This window comes from Stenella coeruleoalba (genome assembly GCF_951394435.1).
Source record: "Stenella coeruleoalba genome assembly, chromosome: X".
NCBI lineage: Eukaryota > Metazoa > Chordata > Mammalia > Artiodactyla > Delphinidae > Stenella > Stenella coeruleoalba.
In genome coordinates, this window is record NC_137152.1 from 106,072,165 (window position 1) to 106,094,522 (window position 22,358).

At 40.0% G+C, this 22,358-nt stretch overlaps 1 protein-coding gene across 7 annotated transcripts in view; it reads right to left on the minus strand.

Annotated features, from left to right (window-relative positions):
* Positions 1-22,358, minus strand: part of ENOX2 (ecto-NOX disulfide-thiol exchanger 2) — a 298,921-nt gene that overhangs the window by 90,654 nt on the left and 185,909 nt on the right. For 2 of the 7 annotated variants that reach the window (XM_079910126.1, XM_079910127.1), the window contains exon 1: positions 9,418-9,470. The exons of 4 other annotated variants lie outside the window; for them this stretch is intronic. In XM_079910126.1, the coding sequence (XP_079766252.1) occupies positions 9,418-9,466 (49 nt within the window). In that variant the 5' untranslated portion in view covers positions 9,467-9,470. Of the gene's footprint in view, positions 1-9,417; positions 9,476-22,358 lie in introns of those variants that run through there. One more of the 7 variants, XM_079910130.1, reaches the window with a different exon arrangement.

Here is a 22,358-nt window from a genome sequence, read left to right on the forward strand (position 1 = left end):
CGATGATGATGGTGATGATGATTATTATTATCACTACTCTCACCACCTCCATCCATTACTACCACTAACTATTTGAACATTTGCCATATGCTAGGTAAAGCTCTTGGCATGCATTATTTTCATTTAACTTTCAAAACAACACTATGAGATAGGGGCTCTTTATAGCTCCATTTAATAGATGAGAGGCTTTGAAGGGTTACATATATAGTCCAAGGTCACACAGGATGTGTACTTTTAGGCACCATGCTTTAGTATCTCCAAATAAACAATTAGGAAACAATGAAAGACTCAAAGAGTATAGACTAGGAATGTTATTGAAGTTTAAGGAATGAGGCTTTGTGGAGAAGACAGGATTTGAAAGAATGGGCCAGATTTCTATAGCGTATGTCTTGAATTATGGGTAGTTATTAAATAGGTAAAGAAGAGGGGGTAAGACATTCCAGAGCAGGGATGACATAAGCAAAGACGTTGAAGCAGGTTATACATGCATGTGCATGTACATATTGCACAGTTGGGAGAGATATAGTCGTAAGTCATCTGAGCACAAAAAGTCTTTTGTTTTGGTAAATTTCCCTCTGACTACTGATAGCCATTAAAAAAAAACTTTCCATTGCTTTCCTCCTACCTCCCAGTATGCACTCCTGCCAATTACACCCCCAAAGGCAACTCTATTCTAATAGTAGCTTGCTAACATCCGTCCATCACATCCTTCCAACCTGGCAATATGAGGGATGATCCTTGGCTGGGTTATTTATACAAGTGCTATTTTGGTCACTGATTGGTCATTACAAGAAAATGCAAATGGCCAAAAACATTATTTCTGAAATATTAGTTTTTATTATTCTCCTATACTGCGAAATTGCCTATGCTTCCCCTCCATAGACCACCCCCCCGCCACACACACAGAGTGAGTGATGGCCCTAAGCATTTGTTACCGCAGTCAGAAATCACATTTCAGAACTGGTGATTTCTCTGTCTGTAGGAGCTCTAGTCCTCACACCCAGTTTTCAGTGGTCTCTGAGAACGCATCCAAGAAGGCTAGAAATAGCCTCTTGTAAATATTATCAAGAAAACAAACATGGGGCATCAAATATCCTTTGGGTCAAGAGTTTATATAATGATTATTAGGTTCATCTTGACTCCCAATCCCCAACTAGGGAGACAAGTTTTAGAGAATGTTATAGCTGGAAGGGACCTTTAGGATGTTACTGAGTATGCACTTTGATTTTCTCTGCTGGCTGGAGAATGACTCTTAGAGGAAACAGGTTTAGGACTGGTCCCCAATGCTAAAAATAATTTTTTGCAACAGTCTGGCTACTCACTGGCTCTGCAGGCATGGGAAATATATAAGAGAATTAGGAATTATTCTCAATAAAGAATTTTGAGATCAAAGATTAAGAATTTACAATGTACCTAGCCAAACTCTGGACTAATTTGGTGGGGGTGGGGGAGAGAATGATCTAAATTATCAGTTTTTTTAAAGGACAACATAGTATCACTATTTTCAAACTATATATTAATTCACAGTGCTTGTTAAAATGTTAGCAAGTAGAGTTCCTATTAGGCTTGTTTACAATGAACAGATAAGGAACATGCTAATTAACAGCATTATTTCGCTACAATGAACTCGGTTCTTAAATCCTTAAGGAGTTCTGCTTTAAATGCCCTTCTCATCACCCTCCCTTCCCCCAACACCCATCTCCACCTGTCAAGTCCTACTCATTTTTCAAGGGTCGTCTCAAATGCCACCTTGTCTGTGAAGCTACCTCACTGGAATTAATTACTCCTTCCTATGTGTTCTCATAATATTTTATGTAGAATTTGATTTTCATCTTTGTTTATTCTCTCACTTCTCCCCAAACCAAACTTTTACTGAGTCTTAGTATATGCCACGTTCTGTGCTAGTGACTAGGAATATAGAGATGAACAAAATTCATTTACTGTTCTGGAAGAACTCACAATACAATGAGAGGCATGACATATAAACAACTAAATACAAATCATTATAATAAGTACTGTAAAAAAACTATGAGGAAAGTGCTATGGGAACAGAGAAAGAGTAATGAAATCTCTGTAATGGGTCTGGACATATGTGTTTGGGGTTGAGAGGTGGAGGAGATGAGGAATAGTCAGGGAAGCCTTCACTGGCAAAGAATCATTTGAAGTGAATCTTTAAGGAGGGATAGGATTTTCCTCTAGGTGGTGAATGGAGGATTAGGGTTGAGGAGCATTCCAGGAAGCAAGAACAACTGAACATTTACCATTGACTGCCTTGAATTATAGTTATTGGATACATGTCTCTCTTCTGCTAGCCTACATGCTCCTTTAGGTCAGGGACTGGGTTTTAGGCATCTTTGTTTCCCCATTTCTTAGTTTAGTGTCTGGTATGAAGTAGGTATTCAAGAAATATTTGAATGAATGAATAAAGAAAATCAACTTACATTGATTTGGGGCACAATAAGCAATCTATGCAATGACACTCATTTATTATTTGTATACCTTTTCAGAACAATAAATTGGGATGCCATCTTAAAGGGGATGGTATAATTGCTAAACTGATTCACTCTCCAGGACAACTGAATTTATATGTAGAAATTTATTTAGAGTTATAACCAGGGATAGATGCACCCAACTAATAATTCAGTTTGATTTTATTAGCTATAATCTTTTCCCCATATAGGCACAGTCATATATATAAGCAAGCTTGTAAATTTTTACTTTCAAAGAGAAATCCCAGATGATCATCTCTGGCAGCAATCTGGATTTAAGGTCTGTACTAGCAAAACATGCTGTGCTAAACATCTGTTACGAATTATCACTTAATGGTGGAAAAGTTAAGTCCTGATTCACTTTTCAGACTAAAAATGCACATCTAACAATTTCTTTAGGTGTTTTATAAAAGTAGTCCTACGTCACTAAAGGAAGAACTTGCTCATTTTCCCATGAGTCCTATACTCACTGGCAACAGGCAAGAATATTCAGAAGGTAAGTGCCAGTGGTTGTCAAATGGTATTCAGAATACCTCACCCAAGTCTGTAGATCATGTCCTGCTATGCTGGTTCTATTGTTCTGCTTGTGTGGCAACTCCTCAAGACATCAAGTTGTAGAGTGGCTGTAAATGAGTGCCCTCTAGGTAAACTGATTGAAGATATGGCACTTTGGAACAAGAGTTCATTAGCACGAAAAAAATAAAACATTGGAAAGTGAAATCCACTTTAAGCTGGTATCACCCCATAACTATCAAATCACTACTGCCATCTGTTTATTTTTACACTGTTTATGCTTCACTGATTAAGTAGTCAATTACCGTCAAAGTTATTTGATCTTGAAGACAACACACACACACACACACATTCTGTGATACACCTCATCCTGTAGTGGAGTTAATTATTTCAAATGTTTCCCTTATTTCCTTTGAAACAAGTTCAATATGTTGGTGCCATCTTGCCAAATATATTTTATTAAGACATAAACTCTTCTTCTCTGACAGTTTACTCCCCTATAATTTTTCTTTCTTTTGTTCAGTTTTACATCCATTGGTTTTTATGCTTGCTATAACTTTATTACACAGTATTGTACAAAGTTGAGGAGAGGATTTTGTCAACAAACATCTATTGAAAGTCTCTCAAGAGTAGGAAGTAATCTTGCCTAGTGATCAAGAGCATGGGTTTGGGAGTCAGATGGCTCTGTACCACAGTCTAGCTCTACTACTTAGTAACTGTAATGTGATCATTATTTTGCTCTTTTCTTTTTTCCTCTATTTGCCAGCCTGCCTTCCAGCCTTCCTTTCATATTTAGTGTAAGTTCATTGAACATATTCTATGTGTCATGCATCATTCTAGATATTGAAGACAACATTGTTGTGAGTCAAACTGGCCTCATCCTCGGTCATATGAAGCTAACAACATAGTGCAGGAGGGAGATATTAAAATACAAATGAATATAAAATAATTACACATTATGATAAGTGCTCTGAATAAAGAACTGGGTTTGATGAGAAAAATGTGAAGCTAAAAAATTAGGAAAATGATAGTATCTACCTTAAAAGTTTGTTGAAGATTAAATTAGATAATGTGGGTAAAGAATTTAGCATGGGGCTTCCCTGGTGGCGCAGTGGTTGGGAGTCCGCCTGCCGATGCAGCGGACAGGGGTTCGTGCCCCGGTCCGGGAAGATCCCACATGCTGCGGAGCTGCTGGGCCTGTGAGCCATGGCCGCTGAGGCTGCACGTCTGGAGCCTGTGCTCCACAACGGGAGAGGCCAAAACAGTGAGAGGCCCGCGTACCGCAAAAAAAAAAAAGAATTTAGCATGGGCTCTGGGTCATATTGAGCACTTGGTAAGTGCAACTAATAACATGGTAATAGTTAAGATGATGATGAAGAAGTAGTCCTGGCCATGAAGGGCTCAAAGTCTACAGACAGACACACCATATATATGAATTATTGCACTACATTATACAAATAATGAAACTGAGGCACAGAGAGTTTAAGTAATCAGCTCAATATCACACAGCTAATAAGAGGTAGAACAGGAATACAAACCCAGACAGCTCTGACACCAATGCCCACAGTCTTATGCATCACACTAAACTCCCTCCCAAAGATCCCCTTTATTTACAGTGTTCCATTAGCTCATTACTATCCTGTTTACAAGAGACCCACTTCAGCCCTAGGGACACATACAGACAGAAAGTGAGGGGATGGAAAAAGATATTCCATGCAAATGGAAATCAAAAGAAAGCTGGAGTAGCACTTCTCATATCAGACAAAACAGACCTTAAAATAAAGACTATTACAAGAGACAAAGAAGGACACTACATAATGATCAAGGGATCGATCCAAGAAGAAGATATAACAATTGTAAATATTTATGCACCCAACATAGGAGCACCTCAATACATAAGGCTAATGCTAACAGCCATAAAAGGGGAAATCAACAGTAACACAGTCATAGCAGGGGACTTTCACACCCGACTTTCACCAATGGACAGATCATCCAAAATGAAAAGAAATGAGGAAACAGAAGTTTTAAATGATACATTAAACAAGATGGAGCTACTTGATATTTATAGGCCATTCCATCCAAAGAAAACAGAATACACTTTATTCTCAAGTGCTCATGGCACATTCTCCAGGATAGACAATATCTTGGGTCACAAATCAAGCCTTGGAAAATTTAAGAAAATTGAAATCATATCAAGTATCTTTTCCAAACACAATGCTGTGAGACTAGATAACAATTACAGGAAAAAATCTGTAAAAAATACAAACACATGGAGGCTAAACAATACAGTACTAAATAACAAAGAGATCACTGAAGAATCAAAGGGGAAGTAAAAAAATACCTAGAAACAAATGACAATGAAACCATGATGACCCAAAACCTACGGGATGCAGCAAAAGGAATTCTAACAGGGAAGTTTATAGCAATACAATCCTACCTCAAGAAACAAGAAATATCTCAAATAAACAAACTAACCTTACATCTAAAGCAATTAGAGAAAGAAGAACAAAAAACCCCCAAAGTTAGCAGAAGGAAAGAAATCATAAAGATCAGATCAGAAATAAATGAAAAAGAAGGAAATGATAGCAAAGATCAATAAAAATAAAAGCTGGTTCTTTGAGAAGATAAACAAAATTGATAAACCATTAGCCAGATTCATCAAGAAAAAAAGGGAGAAGACTTAAATCAATAGAATTAGAAAGGAAAAAGGAGAAGTAACAACTGACACTGCAGAAATATAAAGGATCATGAGAGATTACTATAAGCAACTCTATGCCAATAAAATGGACAACCAGGAAGAAATGGACACATTCTTAGAAAAGCACAACCTTCCAAGACTGAACCAGGAAGAAAAAGAAAATATAAACAGATAAATGATAAGCACTGAAAGTGAAACTGTGATTTAAAATCTTCCAACAAACAAAAGCCCAGGACCAGACGGCTTCACAGGCGAATTCTATCAAACATTTAGAGAATAGCTAACACCTATCCTTCTCAAACTCTTCCAAAATATAACAGAGGGAGGAACACTCCCAAACTCATTCTACAAGGCCACCATCACCCTGATACCAAAACCAGACAAAGATGTCACAAAGAAAGAAAACTACAGGCCACTATCACTGATGAACATAGATGCAAAAATCCTCAACAAAATACTAGCAAACAGAATCCAACAGCACATTAAAAGGATCATACACCATGATCAAGTGGGGTTATCCCAGGAATGCAAGGATTCCTCAATATACACAAATCAGTCAGTGTGATACACCATATTAACAAATTGAAGGATAAAAACCATATGATCATCTAAATAGATGAAGAAAAAGCTTTTGATAAAATTCAACACCCATTTATGATAAAAACCCTCCAGGAGCAGGCATAGCAGGAACTTACCTCAACATAATAAAGGCCATATATGACAAACCCACAGCCAACATCGTTCTCATTGGTGAAAAACTGAAACCATTTCCTCTAAGATCAGGAAAAAGACAAGATTGTCCACTCTCACCACTAGTATTCAACATAGTTTTGGAAGTTTTAGCCACAGCAATCAGAGAAGAAAAATAAATAAAAGGAATCCAAATCGGAAAAGAAGAAATAAAGCTGTCACTGTTTGCAGATGACATGATACTGTACATAGAGAATTCCAAAGATGCTACCAGAAAACTACTAGAGCTAATCAATGAATTTGGTAAAGTAGCAGAATACAAAATTAATGCACAGAAATCTCTTGCATTCCTATACACTAAGGATGAAAAATGTGAAAGAGAAATTAAGGAAACACTCCCATTTACCGTTGCAACAAAAAGAATAAAATACCTAGGAATAAACCTACCTAAGGAGACAAAAGACCTGTATGCAGAAAACTTTAAGACATTGTTGAAAGAAATTAGAGATGACACAAACAGATGGAGAGATATACCATGTTCTTGGAATGGAAGAATCAACATTGTGAAAATGACTATACTACCCAAAGCAATCTACAGATTCAATGCAATCCCTATGAAACTACCAATGGCATTTTTCACAGAACTAAAACGAAAAATTTCACAATTTGTATGGAAATACAAAAGACCCTGAATAGCCAAAGCAATCTTGAGAACAAAAAACACAGCTGGAGGAATCAGGCTCCCTGCCTTTAGACTATACTACAAAGCTACAGTAATCAAGACAGTATGGTACTGGCACAAAAACAGAAATATAGATCAATGGAACAAGATAGAAAGCCCAGGGATAAACCCATGCATATATGGTCACCTTAACTTTGATAAAGGAGGCAAGAATATACAATGGAGAAAAGACAGCCTCTTCAATAAGTGGTGCTTGGAAAACTGGACAGCTATATGTAAAAGAATGAAATTAGAACACTCCCTAACACTATACACAAAAATAAACTCAAAATGCCCCTAAATGTATGGCCAGACACTATAAACTCTTAGAGGAAAACATAGGCTGAACAGTCTATGACATAAATCACAGCAAGATCCTTTTTGACCCACCTCCTAGAGGAATGGAAATAAAAACAAAAATAAAGAAATGGGACCTAATGAAACTTAAAAGCCTTTGCACAGCAAAGGAAACCATAAACCAGATGAAAAGACAACTCTCAGAATGGGAGAAAGTATTTGCAAATGAAGCAACTGACAAAGGATTAATCTCCAAAATTTACAAGCAGCTCATGCAGCTTAATGTCACAAAAACAAACAACCCAATCCAAAAATGAGCAGAAGACCTAAATAGACATTTGTCCAAAGAAGATATACAGACTGTCAACAAACACATGAAAGAATGCTCAACATCATTAATCATTAGAGAAATGCAAATGAAAACTTCAATGAGATATCACCTCACACTGGTCAGAATGGCCATCATCAAAAAATCTACACACAATAAATACTGGAGAGGGTGTGGAGAAAAGGGAACACTCTTGCACTGCTAATCGGAATGTAAATTGATACAGCCACTATGGAGAACAATATGGAGGTTCCTCAAAAATCTAAAAATAGAACTACCATATGACCCGGCAATCCCACTACTGGGCATATACCCTGAGAAAACCATAACTCAAAAAGAGTCATGTACCACAATGTTCAGTGCAGCTCTATTTACAATAGCCGGGACATGGAAGCAACCTAAGTGTCCATCATCAGATGAATGGATAAAGAAGATGTGGCACATATATACAATGGAATATTACTCAGCCCTAAAAAGAAACGAAATTGGGTTATTTGTAGTGAGCTGGTTGGACCTAGAGACTGTCATACAGAGTGAAGTAAGTCAGAAAGAGGAAAACAAATACCATATGCTAACACATATATATGGAATCTAAAATAAAAAAAGGTTCTGAAGAACCTAGGAGCAGGACAGGAATAAAGACAAAGACATAGAGAATGGACTTGAGGACTTAGGGAGGGGGAAGAGTAAGCTGGGACGAAGTGATAGAGTGACATGGACATATATACACTACCAAATGTAAAATAGATAGCTAGTGGGAAGCAGCCCATAGCACCGGGAGATCAGCTCGGTGCTTTGTGTCCACCTAGAGGGGTGGGATAGGGAGGGTGGGAGGGAGATGCAAGAGGGAGGAGATATGGGGATGTATGTATAAGTATAGGTGATTCACTTTGTTATACAGCAGAAGCTAACACACCATTGTAAAGCAATTATACTCCAATAAAGATGTTTAAAAAACAAAACAATACAAAACAGAAAAAAACATTACTATTGCAGCTACTACATTATATTTTTGTCACCTCTTTCTGTGGCTGTCTCTCCTCCTAGACTTTGAAGTCTCTTACTCCTCCTTGTTATTCCTAGTGCATACAAACTGTGTCTGACATAGAGAAGATGTGCAGCAAACAATTTAAAACAAATTAATAAGGAAATCTATGAGTATATATATAAGGGAGTCTTGCACAGACATTGTTCTTCCCAGAAGCAGATGCCAAGCTATTTAGAATGGGATAATATTCTGTTGTTGTATTAAGATAAAATATATTTTAGTGAGTTTCTTATGAATATTTTAAATGGAGGGAGAGACAGATGAAGATAACATGGTGATAATTTGGGGTATTATAATCTGAACATGCTGATAATGTAAGAGAATCACGATTACGGAAATACTAACTTTAAGAAAGGTAAGTCTGGAGATGGGGAGATAATTTTCATCACAGAAAAATTCTTTATAGGTAAGAAGGCAATGATTGGAATTACTTTGAGAATGTAAGGTTATTAAATTTACTAAAATAAATGTGCATGTAGCAGCTATATTTGTTAGCACCTTGAGGGCAGGGGATATAAACCTCATTTACTTTTGTGTATTCTACAGTGACTAACTCAAAGTATGTGCCAATAAGTTGGCTTTTAAATAAGTGAACTCTGTAAGAACTCAGTAATTGTACAAAGCGGGGCTTACCTGCAATGCCTATTTCATAGACCCATAGCCATTTAAAATTTCTTGACATTGTGTGGTCCTGAACCGTGGATTTAGCTCTCTAGTCATTTCTGCAGAAGGAAAATAGTGGTTTAAACCTGGGTGAGACATCAGGACTCTGGAACGTACTAGGACTTAGATAAATGGTGAATGATAGTATTAATAATAGTAATTATAACAAGACTAATAATAGTTAACACTTCTTTAATTCTTATTATGTGCCAGGCATTCTCCTAGACACTTTATGTACATTAATTAAAAACTCATAACCCTGTGAAGTAGGACCTCTCATTATCCTCATTTTACTGATGAGGTAGCAGGAACAGAGAGGTTAAGCAACCTGTCCATGGTCATACGTTAGCTTGCAGTGGAGCTGGGATTCAAACCCAGGCAATCTGGCTCCACAGTTCATGCTCTTAACCACTATCTTATACAAAACTAAAGGAGTCAGAAGGTTACAGAATATTTGAGCTGGGAGGGCTATAGAGCTCATCATTACAGATGGGTGCTCCCCATGTCCTGTATTGTAGTGGTTCTTAATGGGGGCTGAGTTTACCTTCCCTCCCAGGGACATTTGGTAATATTTGAAAACACCTTTGATTGTCACAACTGGGAGTGAGGAGGTGCTACTGACATCTAGTGGGTAGAGTTCAGGGATACTGCTAAACACCCTACAACGTACAGGACAACCCCCCACCCCCAAACAATTATCTGACCCCAAATGCCAATAGTGCCAAGTTTAACAAACCCAGCTCTATTGTAGCAATTTTCATATGTTCTTACTGGAGGGTGCCTTATACTCCTGGTTTCTTTACACTTCCTTCCTGTCCACCACATGTGCAGCCAATCCCAACTTCTGCAGCTTATGCCCTACACCCTTATGCCACTGTGCTAAGACTAATCTGATCACACCCCTCCCATCCTCAACCAGGAATCTATTAACATTTTTAGCAAGGTTAATTTTATGCTTCACACCAAAGAAATTATCCTTATGGTGAGGAATCCAGGTGCTGTGGAAGGCTGATGGGGTACTGTTTTGAGAGTGGTCCTGGAAATAGCACTAGGAATATCATGACAAAGGAAAAGAGAGAAGTGTAGAAAATGCTTGTGTGGAACACAGAAGAAAACTCCATCTCCAGCATATCACACAGAACCTTGCATACAGTAGACATACAAGAAGTATATGTTGTGGAAGATTATGGCACAAGGCCAGGATGGGGTGTCCTAGAACTCAATAACATTGTATTTTCTGTTCTCTGGCTAAGGGAAAGGAAACAGCAGGATAACTCATGTTTTGGGTCTATGTTAAGCCTAGGGCTCAAGGGTTCATCTTCTGTTTGGTATTTATTGCTCAGGAAGTAATATTGTGCGTTGTAGGTGTTATTTTGAATCCTTCTTCATTTTCTTTGAGAATTAACAATCCATTATTGTTTGTGAGCAAGGCACTGAAGCCCTGGGCACCTCTCTCTCTGATCACAGACATCACCAGCAGTGACGCCACAGCTTGCATCATGGCTCTGCAGGGTGAGAGAATTGACGGGGGCTTTAAGACAAGGCTCCCAGGAGGCTTGAGAGAGATGACGCTATCAGGCAAGTGAGGGCTTTATCTCCTTATGAGTGTTACCAAGGATGAATCAAAGAGCCACTCAAGGGGATCAGGATGCCATAATATATTCTTCCTTGGGGAGGGGGAGGGAAGGAGAGGGAAAAGAAAAAATAAAAGGGAAAGGGAAAGGTTTTTATGCTAGCCCATATAGTAGGTAATTATTCTCACAGGAGCTGTGAGTGTGGTGGGGTTGGGGGTGGGAAAGAGTAGCTTGATCCTCAAGGTATGCAGATGAGAACCTCAGGTTAGAGGGTGCTTTCACAAACTAACCCCCATGCTGGAAGACTCACTGTTCTAGTCTATAAGCCAAGGGGTCTTGGAGAGAGCCACCTCCATATTGGAGCAGTTATAAGAATGTTCAAGGTTTTAAACTAGGTGTATAAGAAGCCAGGGCACCAAGCCAGCCCTCCAGATGGCAGTTGCAGTGGGGGTGTAGTGAGGAAGAAGAAGGCCAAAAGTTTTGGCATACATCTCTTCAAGGAACTCACAGCATATATCCTACATTTATGAAGGGAACAGGGTATAGTGGGAGGAGTACAGACCTTGGGGCCAGACAGATCTCAAATCAAGTCTTGGCTCTTTTACAAGCTGTGTGATTTTAGGCAAGTTTTGAAAACTCTTTAGCATATTTATTCACCTTCAGTTAGAGATAATGATACCTATCTTTCATGTACTAAGCTAATGATAATAATGTTGATCCCTAATATTGATTAAATGCTTATTATGTGCCAAACACTGTTTCAAGGCTTTATATTATTATTTAATCTAATCCACATAACAACACTATGAGATAGGTAAGATTTATCATTAGACCCAATTTACAGATAAAGAAAATGGAACACAAAGAAGTTAGGAAGTTGCCCAGGGTCACAGGTGTAGTTGATGCTGGAGGTGAAATTCAGATTCAGGCAGTATGGCTCCAGAGCCCACACTTTTAGGCACTGAGCTATATCCTGTCACTACAGTATAAAGAACACAGAACCTGAGACACAGAGCATGTACTCAGTCATGATTTAACACCACTTCCTTTATCTTTCCCTTCCTTTTTTTTTTCTGTTTAAGAAAGAAACCATTTAGCTGCCATGTGAGGGTCTCTCCTCCCACTTCCCTAAGCTGGAGCCAGGGGCCTCCTTTGTTATTTCAAGATGGGCTGGCACGAGTGAGTTGAGGAACCTCAGAGATAGTGCTTGTCACTTCAAGGTTATTAGCTGAATGTGAGCCAGGAGAATAGGCTGAAGTCAGATGTAGGAGTCCTAGAAAACCAGCAGGCTCCACCATGGGAACCTTGGAGGGCTTCCTCAGTCAGTAAGAGCAGTGGCTAGCCGTACTAGAGAGGCTCTCTTGGGCCTTTCCACACTAAGGTCCATAATTTCTCACTCCTGGTTTCTTGGGCTTCTGAGATACCAGTGAACTCATATTACTCAGGTCTAGGGTGAATGGTTGACTGTGGCCATTAGTCTTAGTCTTTAGGATTACATCATCACATTCATTCCACATTTCCTCACCTAACATTTAGATAAAGAACACCAGGGATTTCCCTGGTGTTCCCGTGGGTAAGACTCCATGCTCCCAATGCAGGGGGCCCAGGTTTGATCCCTGGTCGGGGAACTAGATCCTGCATGCATGCCACAACTGAGAAGTCCATGTACCACAACTGAGAAGTCCACATGCTGCAACTAAGAGTCCACATGCTGCAACTAAGAAGCCCATGTGCTGCAACTAAGAAGCCCGCATGCCACAACTAAGAGTCCGCACGCCACAACTAAGAAGCCCGCATGCTGCAACTAAGAGTCCGCATGCCGCAACTAAGCCCACATTCCGCAACGTAGAAGTCCGCATGCTGCAACTAAGAAACCTGCATGCCGCAACTGAGTCTGCATGCCGCAACTAGGAGTCCACATGCTGCAACTGAGTCTGCATGCCACAACTAAGAAGTCCGCATGCTGCAACTAAGAAGCCCGTGTGCCACAACTAAGAAGCCCACGTGCTGCAACTAAGAAACCTGCATGCCGCAACTAAGAGTCCACATGCCGCAACTAAAGATTCCGCATGCTGCAGTGAAGATCCTGTGTGCCGCAACTAAGACCCAGTGCAGCCAAAATAAATAGATTAATTAATTAATTAATTAATATTTTAAAAAAGCACCAAAAGAATAATTGGGCCACAAAAAATACTACCATATATCAGCTACTTTAACATCTCCACTAATTGCCTGTTAAGCCTCACATTTCTTTTCCTAGTTTTGAAACAGACACATTAATATTACTGTCAGGTCCCAAATATTGTAGGTACTGGTTTTCAACTATAAATTTTAATATTTAACAAATCAACTAATTGCATTTCAGGTACTGAGCATGCTCTTTAGGTTAATGGCATGGTTGGTGGTGGAGGGGGAAATGGAGAAAGAACAAATTAGAAGCATAAACTCTGAAAGTTCCCAAAGCTCTGTGGTCAATGCTTTTCTGAGGTAAGTTGCATAAGAGATGATTTGGCAACCCTGCTGCTATGCTGTTGGAAGTCTGGCAAGATCTCTTGGAGGAGCAAAAAATAAACAGCCCTGGGGTTAATCTACAAGCTGTTTTGCTTTAGCCCTTTTTGCTGAAAATCTTTCCAACATGTTTCAGTCCACTTCCTTGCCATAGGAGATAGAGTACAACAAAGATAAATATAGCATGGGCTAGATCTGGAACTAGGAGGGCTGAGTTTGAACTCTGGCTCCACTATTTACTCGCAGTGCAGCAATCACTTACACCCGTGTTTGTCCAAGTGCATTCCAACCATGTGCATCAGAATCACCTGCAGCGCTTGCTAAATAGCCAAGTTCCAGGGTCCCTGGCTGAGGTTTTCATCTGGGTGGCGCTGGGGAATCTGCCTGTTGAACAAGCACCCTAGATAACTCTTATGCCCACTACAAATTTGAGAAACACAGAGTTTGTTTTCTCATCTATAAATAAGAATGGTACCACCCCTTTCCCAGGGTTGTGGTAAAAACAACACAGGTGGTCAATATGTGCTAGGCGTACCTGAATCTTTGAGTGAGGTTATGGCAGGGCTTCAGGATACATTCTGAATATTAATTTAACAAACATGTTAAATCCACACAGCATTTGATGGTACCAAGGTGAAAAATCAATGTTTCCCTGCCCTTTGAAGGGTTCATAGACTAATGGGAGAGACAAACGCGAAAACAAAATTATTGTTTGATAATGGCTAAACAGATATGAAGAAAGGGGAGGTAGCCACTTTGCTAGGATGAGAGGTGGTGGTGGAGGAGGGAGGGGAGCATAGAGGAAGTGATGTTATGCTGGAGAAGGTTATTTTAAAGTGAGTTTTGAAATATAAGTCAATTATGGTACTGTGGATATCTTAAAAGTGTAGGAGATAAGGTTGTATTTGTGCTAAGTCTAAAACCTAGAATAGAAATTGTTCTTATTTGGGGGGATGGGCATGAGTGGAGAATATTTTCCATATCAGTTTACTTATTATTCCTTGCTCCTAAAAGTAGAATGTTAAAAAACTGGAGTCATTTTGTGTTCTCCAGTTCGTTGGACTCTGAGAGGATGGGTATTAGCCTATGTTGTTGACTTGCTTTGCAAGTCACTGGCTGCAAGGCCATGGTCTAAGTCGTGGGGGTAGGACACTGGCCATGACCACTATAAACAAGTCAAGTGTTAAATCCTACTGATAATGGGAACTTTGGCTTGAGAACTAGCTGCCTCAGCAGAGTCATCCTCAAATACTAAGGGCAATGCTATATATACACATACAGCCGCAGGAGGCAGTGACTAATGGCTCTGCTTTGGGCCAGCAGCCCTGGCCCCTTTCTAGCTTCTTCACCTCTATAGGCAGCCTAACTTGAATTTTCAAACTCCACCTCAATTTGACAAATAATCAGAAAACAATAGACTTTACTATACAGAACTTCACACCATCCCCACTACCCTTCATTTTTCAAAATGATTGAGGTTTTTTTGAAAACTGCAACACACTCCCAGCAATCCCCATCATGCCTTTGGCCAGACTAAGAATAACAAACTCTCAACCCTTAATGCTGTGTGACCTTGAATGAAGAAAAAATGGGGTTGTAACAGTAGTTAGGATCATGCTGTTTGGATTAGATCCAAGTTCTAATCTTGGCCCGAAACTTATTATCTGTGTGATGCTAAGAAAGTGACTTAATGTCTCTGTTCTTCATTTTCCACGTCTGAAAAATGATAATAACAAGTACCTATCTCATTGGGTTGTGGTAAGGGTTAAAGGAGAAAATATGTGAAAAAAAAGACCCACTGCAATGCCTAGCTTAATAAGTAGAATGCCAGTAATTATTATTAATATATTAACCATAGTGGGTATTACCTCTGATATCTTATGGAAAGCAGGGGCCATTGTGGGTGAGGAGAGAGGGGAGTGTTATGATTACTTCAGGTGAAAAGGGCAGGAAAGTACCAGTATAGGAACCAGCCATTAATAACAGTGGGGAATATATTTAAACAAAAAAGCATAAGATGGCTTCTCTTTAACCAATTATTTACCAAGAGTACTGCTAGAAAGAAAAGCAGGACTAATTTATATGCCTCTCATCTGATCGATGCATTTTCTAAAAGTGGTACTGGTAATAAAATCCTCAAAAGATTTTCTGGTGTTACCCTCCGCCCCCACTGTATATACATACCACAAACCCATCAGACCTGCTGCCAAAACCCACTTGCTTTTTTCTCCAAAAGCATGGATGGCATTGCATCCAGGCTCTCTTTTGTGATCACCCCATCTGTGGTGAAAGAAAACCAGAATAACTTAGTATTACGTCTCGATTATCCATGACCAGGATGGGAGGCAATGTGGTAGGCAGGAGAAGAGGTTGCTCTTCATGGCAAGCTTTCCAGTAAGACAAAGGGAGGTTAGAAAGGGAGGTCATGGCTGTGACCTCTGTGACAGCTGAGCAGGGGACACCCACTGTATGTGTCAGCCTACTCCAGGAATAATCCACATGCAAGTGATTTGGTCAACGGTTTGTGATTCTGGAACAGTATTAACAATAGTGCCTTTCCTGGAATCTATCTTATATATGATGTATTTTTTCCCCACTTAATTCAATAGCTCTCCTGAATATTTTAATACAGCAATAGTAGTCTGAATAGCAAACACATGTGAGTTATTGACTTGCTTTCCTTTTATCCATTTCTGCTGTAACTTAAATTTTCTTCCTGAGTGAATCTCCAGGCCACTAGTGACATCACCTTTAATCCATTTGTATTTCTTTTTTTTTTAATTGGCATTAACATGGAGGAGACAAAAGAGGTTAAAAAATAAAAGACGTCTACATTGGTGATGATCTCCAGAGCAAACCTTACAGGGATTGGTAGAGCAAATTTGATTTGAAAATGATTACAAAGGGTGAATTCCCTGTAAATAATGAATTGGAAACAAAATCAGGCTGAGAGTATTTGCTTATCCACTTATTTCCACATGAAGAAAAGCCATAATTCCTGTCAGCCTGTGCTTACAGCATGCCTAGACTGGCCAGAGAGGAACCAAACAGTGATGAAAATAAATACACAAGCCCACTCGTTGACTGCATTCTTTGTCAGGTCCAACACCAAGGAAAGCCTAAAGATAATATGTCTTTGGGTAACAACCCATAAATCCACACTTACAGTTCAAGCACTTAACTTCAAATTCCCAAATGACCATGCCACTGTTCTTTCCTCTTCCAGAAGCTAGAAGTTCACTGTCAAAAAGGAGGGGATGAGAAGGGAGGGGCAAGGCAGCTGAAATGCTCAACGACCCTAGCAAAATTCTGGGAAAGCATGCCCTCCTCACAAATCACAACTTCTTGAGAAGCTAACTGGTATGTCACTGGAAGACACTGTCAGAGCAAGCTGGCTAAGGATTTTATCAAAGTGCACTTAGCTTTCAAGAGCAGTGTTCCTTAAAAATGTAAAGTTGATTTCTGTATATCAAATCCTATTTTTCCACTGACTCACACTTTCTTCTATTCTTTAAATATTAAATATTGAGTAGGTACAAAGAGGAATTTATAAAAGACAAGTGTGAAGTATAAAAAACTATGGTGCAATGAAAATTGTATATCCGACATGCAGTTGAAGAAAAAGAATATAACTATTACCTTTAAAGGCCACTGTGTGCCCCTCCTGTAATTCCTTCCATCTCCCCTCGGAGATAACCACTATTCTGAATTTTGTGTTAATTATTCCTTGCTTATCTTTATAGTAGTACTATGTATAATGACTCTGTCCCTTCAGAAATGTTTTATCTGAATTTTGGAAGGATTCTTCAGTTGCCAGGAGCTTTAATTTGTGGTGTTCTCCTTCATATCCCTCCCCTCTCCCTGGCTTCCCCCACCCACCTCCATTTTGCCCAGTAGTTGGTAATGCATGAACAAACACGAGTGTCAAAGGTATCATTTAGTAGTGAACCCATACGGAAAGTCAGTAATTCTTTTGTAACAAGGGTACTTTCCTTTTGTTTTTCAAGCAAATCCCTGCATGGGTCTTAATTTGTTTACCCAGAGATCTGGGGACATGGCGGTGGCAGTGGGCTAGCGAGCAGGGTGACAGGGCTGTGTGTATTGCCTAGCAGGGGTACCTCAGGGTTTTGGGGTCAGAAGGCTAGGTTATTTGCCAGCTATGTGACTTTGGGCAAGTCACTTAATGTTTCTGAGCCTTGGTTCCCTCATCTCAAAAACACAGACAGCAATAATACTGATCTTACAGGGTTGGTGAGATGTTTAAACAAGAGATATTTATTGTAAAAGTATTTTGAAGGGTATAGGATACTCCATAAATGTTAGCTGTTAATGTTGCTGTGGCTCTGCTGCTGTTGTTGATGCTATGATATCAGTGCTGTTAAAGTCAAGGTAAAGGACTAGATGGTTATGAATTTCTAAAGTCTGGAGCGAATCCACAGATTTATCCTTGCCAGCTGTCTGGCAAAGCTGGCACAACACAGACAAAATTAAAATTTCTTTTCCAACTCTGTATTACTGGTCTATGTGGAAACTTTCCACCTTTGAACATCTTCCTCAAATCCCACTGAACCTGTCCAATCTGCATGTGTGAGAGTTGTGTTTGCTCTGGCCTATGTCAGTGCTGAAGCCTAGGGCAGAAAGTAGTCACACATTACAGGCATCTAACATTTTCTCTTCCTGGTTATTTCTCTTAGGACGGTGCAGGCTGGTGACTCAGCCATGTGTACAAGATGTGCTCATCACCTGATGAGTTTGCGCCTGAGGAGCCTTCTGAAGGCCCTGACTTTTGCCTGTGTGATATTAACATAACCATTTGCATGTCATTTCCATTTTGTTTTTAAAAGGGTTTCTCCTTGAAGATCTATAAGAATGAGAGTAAGCAGTGGAAAGCCACGTTTCCATTCTACAAACGATATAATCAAATCTGTAAACAGGCAAAAATACACACGAGACGCTCCATAAAACTGTTGGCAATTATTTCAGTGAACAGACGCAAGTTGTGCACAATTCCCCACAGCTGCCGCAGGTGTTGAAGGAAGAGATTCAAACAACAGAGTGGAAATATCGATCATCTTTTTGAATATGGTGCTAGGCTACCTGCTTGGGTGCCCAGGAGGGGGTGAGGGAGGAAGAGTGCTGGTAATATTCCCACACATGTTTCCCAGCCTTGAGGCTGGACAGCCACATACCCATCTGCTGCTAAGAAAAAAAAAAAAAAAGACAGGGCTTAAACGCACGGGACAGGCTGTTTGACCTCTGAGGTTGCAAGGCTCTTGGCCTCCGCCTAACAGCTGACGCCTGGAATAAGCAGGCCAGCCCCTCATGGCCTCTTCAGGGGCTAGCACAAGGGCTCCAGCTGAGGGGTGGCTGCAGCTATGGCAACAAATGCCCAGGAATGAGTTAACACCAGCCAAAGGGGTTAATGGGAGAGGCAAGGGCTTTTATACGAATGTGTTGGGGGAAGAAATGCGATACAGTGGGAATGAGGCCCATTAATAAAGCTGAGTGATAAAATCCACCACCATTCTTAAATTGGACTTGCCTACTTAAACTGCTTTTCCAAATCAGTCTCCTGTATTCTAGCTGTTCATTGAGACACTAAGCTTATTTAAAGAATAAAAACAATACCATAATATGCAGTATAAAAGGAGAAAATAGGATAGACAAAGGAAGAAAGAAAAACAAGAAATGTGTACAACTATGTTCTGAATATGTTCAAACAGCTTGTTATTACTAACAATCACCACCTGACAATAAATTACCCCCCTACATGTGGATCACAAGCTGCATTATTATGATGCATTAGAATCAATCTGAGTACTAACGATAATGGCTGGTTGGGTGGCTAAACATGGCCCCCAATTACTGCTGAGTGCCCTCTCTTTCTGTGGCTACAGAACAACTGCCATCAATATTCTCTCATAGAGAATGTTTTCTTATCAGCATTATGTCCTCAAAACATCCCTGGAAGGCAGGTCGATATTGATGGGCTTTTTTGAAGAAAACAGGGAGGCATGGAGAGGTTAAGTGAAAATTAGCAGAGGCAGTACGACCACCCCACATCAGAATTTGGGTTAGAAAGAGAGCCAAGGTACAGAGGCAAAGGGCTTTGGGCTGCTCCTTTGATGATAGCAGCACCTACTGAATGCAGTAGATCAGAGTTTTCAGCCACTCTCTCAGCTACAGTGAGAAGTGTAGATTCCTTAAGCCACTACAATTGGAATATCTGATTGTAGTTCAAAGCACAGAACCACAGAGTACATTTTTACTTCTGGCAGAGTACAATACAACCTCAGAGTAAAATTTCATTTCTGAGAAGAAAAAAAGAGTACACTGGAATCCAGAAACAGTATAGTCCATTTGAATAGTATTTCCTAGTTTCATGAATGAACAAACGGTACTTATTGAGCCCCTATTATGTTTTTGTTAGACTGAGAGGGACACGAGAGAAACAAAAGACAGTTACTTCCCTCAGATAATTTATAATCTACTTGGGGCTAGAGGTTGGCAAATTCACACACAAAATGAAGACTGAACAAGACTCCATAGGAGGCCTGAGTATAAAGTGACAATCCTGTTTGTCCTACTGGTTAGAGGAAAAGAGTAAGAAAATCTTAAAGGTGGGATGTTGGTAAGTTCCTCCATGAAAGATACCAGGAGAACTTAACCTGACAAGTATATTAGACATTTCCATCAGCAGTGAATGCACTCACAAAAGGGGTACACAAAGGAGGTGAACAGGAGAGAGCATGAGGTACATGAGAAGGACAGATGAGGTTATGGGGAACCAGGACAGAAGTGTCTGCCATTATTTGAATATGATCATGTCATTTTGGAACCAAACTCCACTGATGATAGGGCCTGCTTCCCTGGAGACAGCACTTCTTAGGCAAGCACATCTGGTTGGCGTGTCCCTATATATAGCTAAGAGCTATAGGGCAGGTAATTCAAGAGGGAGTGCTCTAGTGAGCACATGGAAGGCAGACAGTCCGTTCTGGGCTGAAGAGAGGCCTACATGTTTTAGCTATTAGACATAAAAACTGGCCAAGCTGTCATTCTGTTTCAGAAATTAAGGTGTTTGATTTATGTGTCTGTCCAGATGGAATGTTAGCCCCCTCATAGGGTATCTGCAAGGAGGGATTGAATTTTCCTGAAAGAAAAACATTTTGGATCTGTTTTAGTGACTTAGCTGGTGTTCAGTATTCCAGATGATGCCTTCCTGAGTCACTTCACTTTCTGCTTTGCTCTGCTCCAGAGCCTCAGGCTATACATCTCACCTGGCCTTGTCTTGCAAACACAACTGGCTATAGGAGACTTGGGCAGAGGATGAGGATTACTCAGAAAAAAAGAAAACAACCCAACCACTGAACACACACATCCTGCACACAGTGGGTCAGCAGTATGACTGTCACAGGTGAAAGTTGAACGTTGTAAGGAACAAAAGGCTACAGAGCTTCCCTAGGTCTACTTGTAAATTTCTCATTGAGAAGAATTAAATTCAGAATTGCAATCTGACTATATCTCCCTCTATTCTCTGGAATAGAAAATTGACTATTGCTGTCTCTTCTAAGGAAATTTGAAAGAGACCACAATTGTGCCCAAAGGAACTGTCATGATATAAGAAGTTTGTGACCCCAGCCCCTATAGCCTCAAGGTATTGTAGCTCTGACAATAGCCTGGATATGACCTGATAGCCTCAGATACCATCTTTGGATTTTTCCAGGAATATAAATGGCAAGTTATTATTACATGAATGTTACTTGTAGAACTTGAACTGATGAGTATATTAGACACATACATCAGGAGTGCATGAACTCACGACAGGCTTGGCCAAGAGAGGTGAGCTGGAAAGGGAGAACCCGTGGTAAATTAGGAAGACAGATGAAGGTTAAAGGGAACCAGGATAGAGGTATCTGCCATTATCTGAATACGATTATGTCTTTTTTTGAGCCAAACTCCACTGATAGGTCCTGCTTCCCTAGGGGCAGCACTTCTCAGCAAGTTTAGAAGTCATTTGGGAAGAAATATTCCTTTCCTCTGACATGAGCAGCTATGTGGAAAAGATGAGCAGACATTTGCTTTGGGAGCAAGAGGTGCTGAGCTTAATGCCTATCATCTCCTGGAGATGATGATGATGTATTGTATATATATATAAAATCACTGCAGCTGCTTGCTTTTTCCAGGGGGTCAAAGTACACAGTCTTTATCTCCAAATGTCTGGCTTTCAATCTGGCTATATCTTGAAATCTGTTTTGAATACAGCTCAGACAGGAAGGTTTTGGTCAAGCATGCAGTGACTAACCTTCAAGCACAACAGAACACCAGGAGAGCAGCCTGACCTTTGCAGTAAAATTAATTTGATGCTTACAATCTAACCTAGAGTCCATAGCCTTTATTCATATGACAGAGTCACAAGACAATTTAGTAGGGATTATTAAAGTCCACTTAAGCTCATCAGAGGGGAGAATTGAGGTTGATGCATTTCAGGATACCAGTGAATTGGCCAAAACATGTGGGAAAGGAAAGGAATACAGACTTCTAGGAATAAAGTAAAAGAGGCTACACTTAGTGCACAGTAGGTACTCAGTGAGAATTGATTCAGTGAATGAGGCAAGAGTAAGACAAATGTGATGTCTGACACCTAGGGAGCCCCTTCCCTACCACCCACTGATGCAACTTCAATCCCTATGAACTTCTCACATAGGGAAGCCATTTGGCAAGTGTCAGAGACCCCAGCATGAGGCTGGAAGGTGAGCGGGTTAATGATGGTACGAGACATATCAGCCTGCATTCCCCTTCCCATTCCAGCTGGTGGTAGGAAGTCTGGAG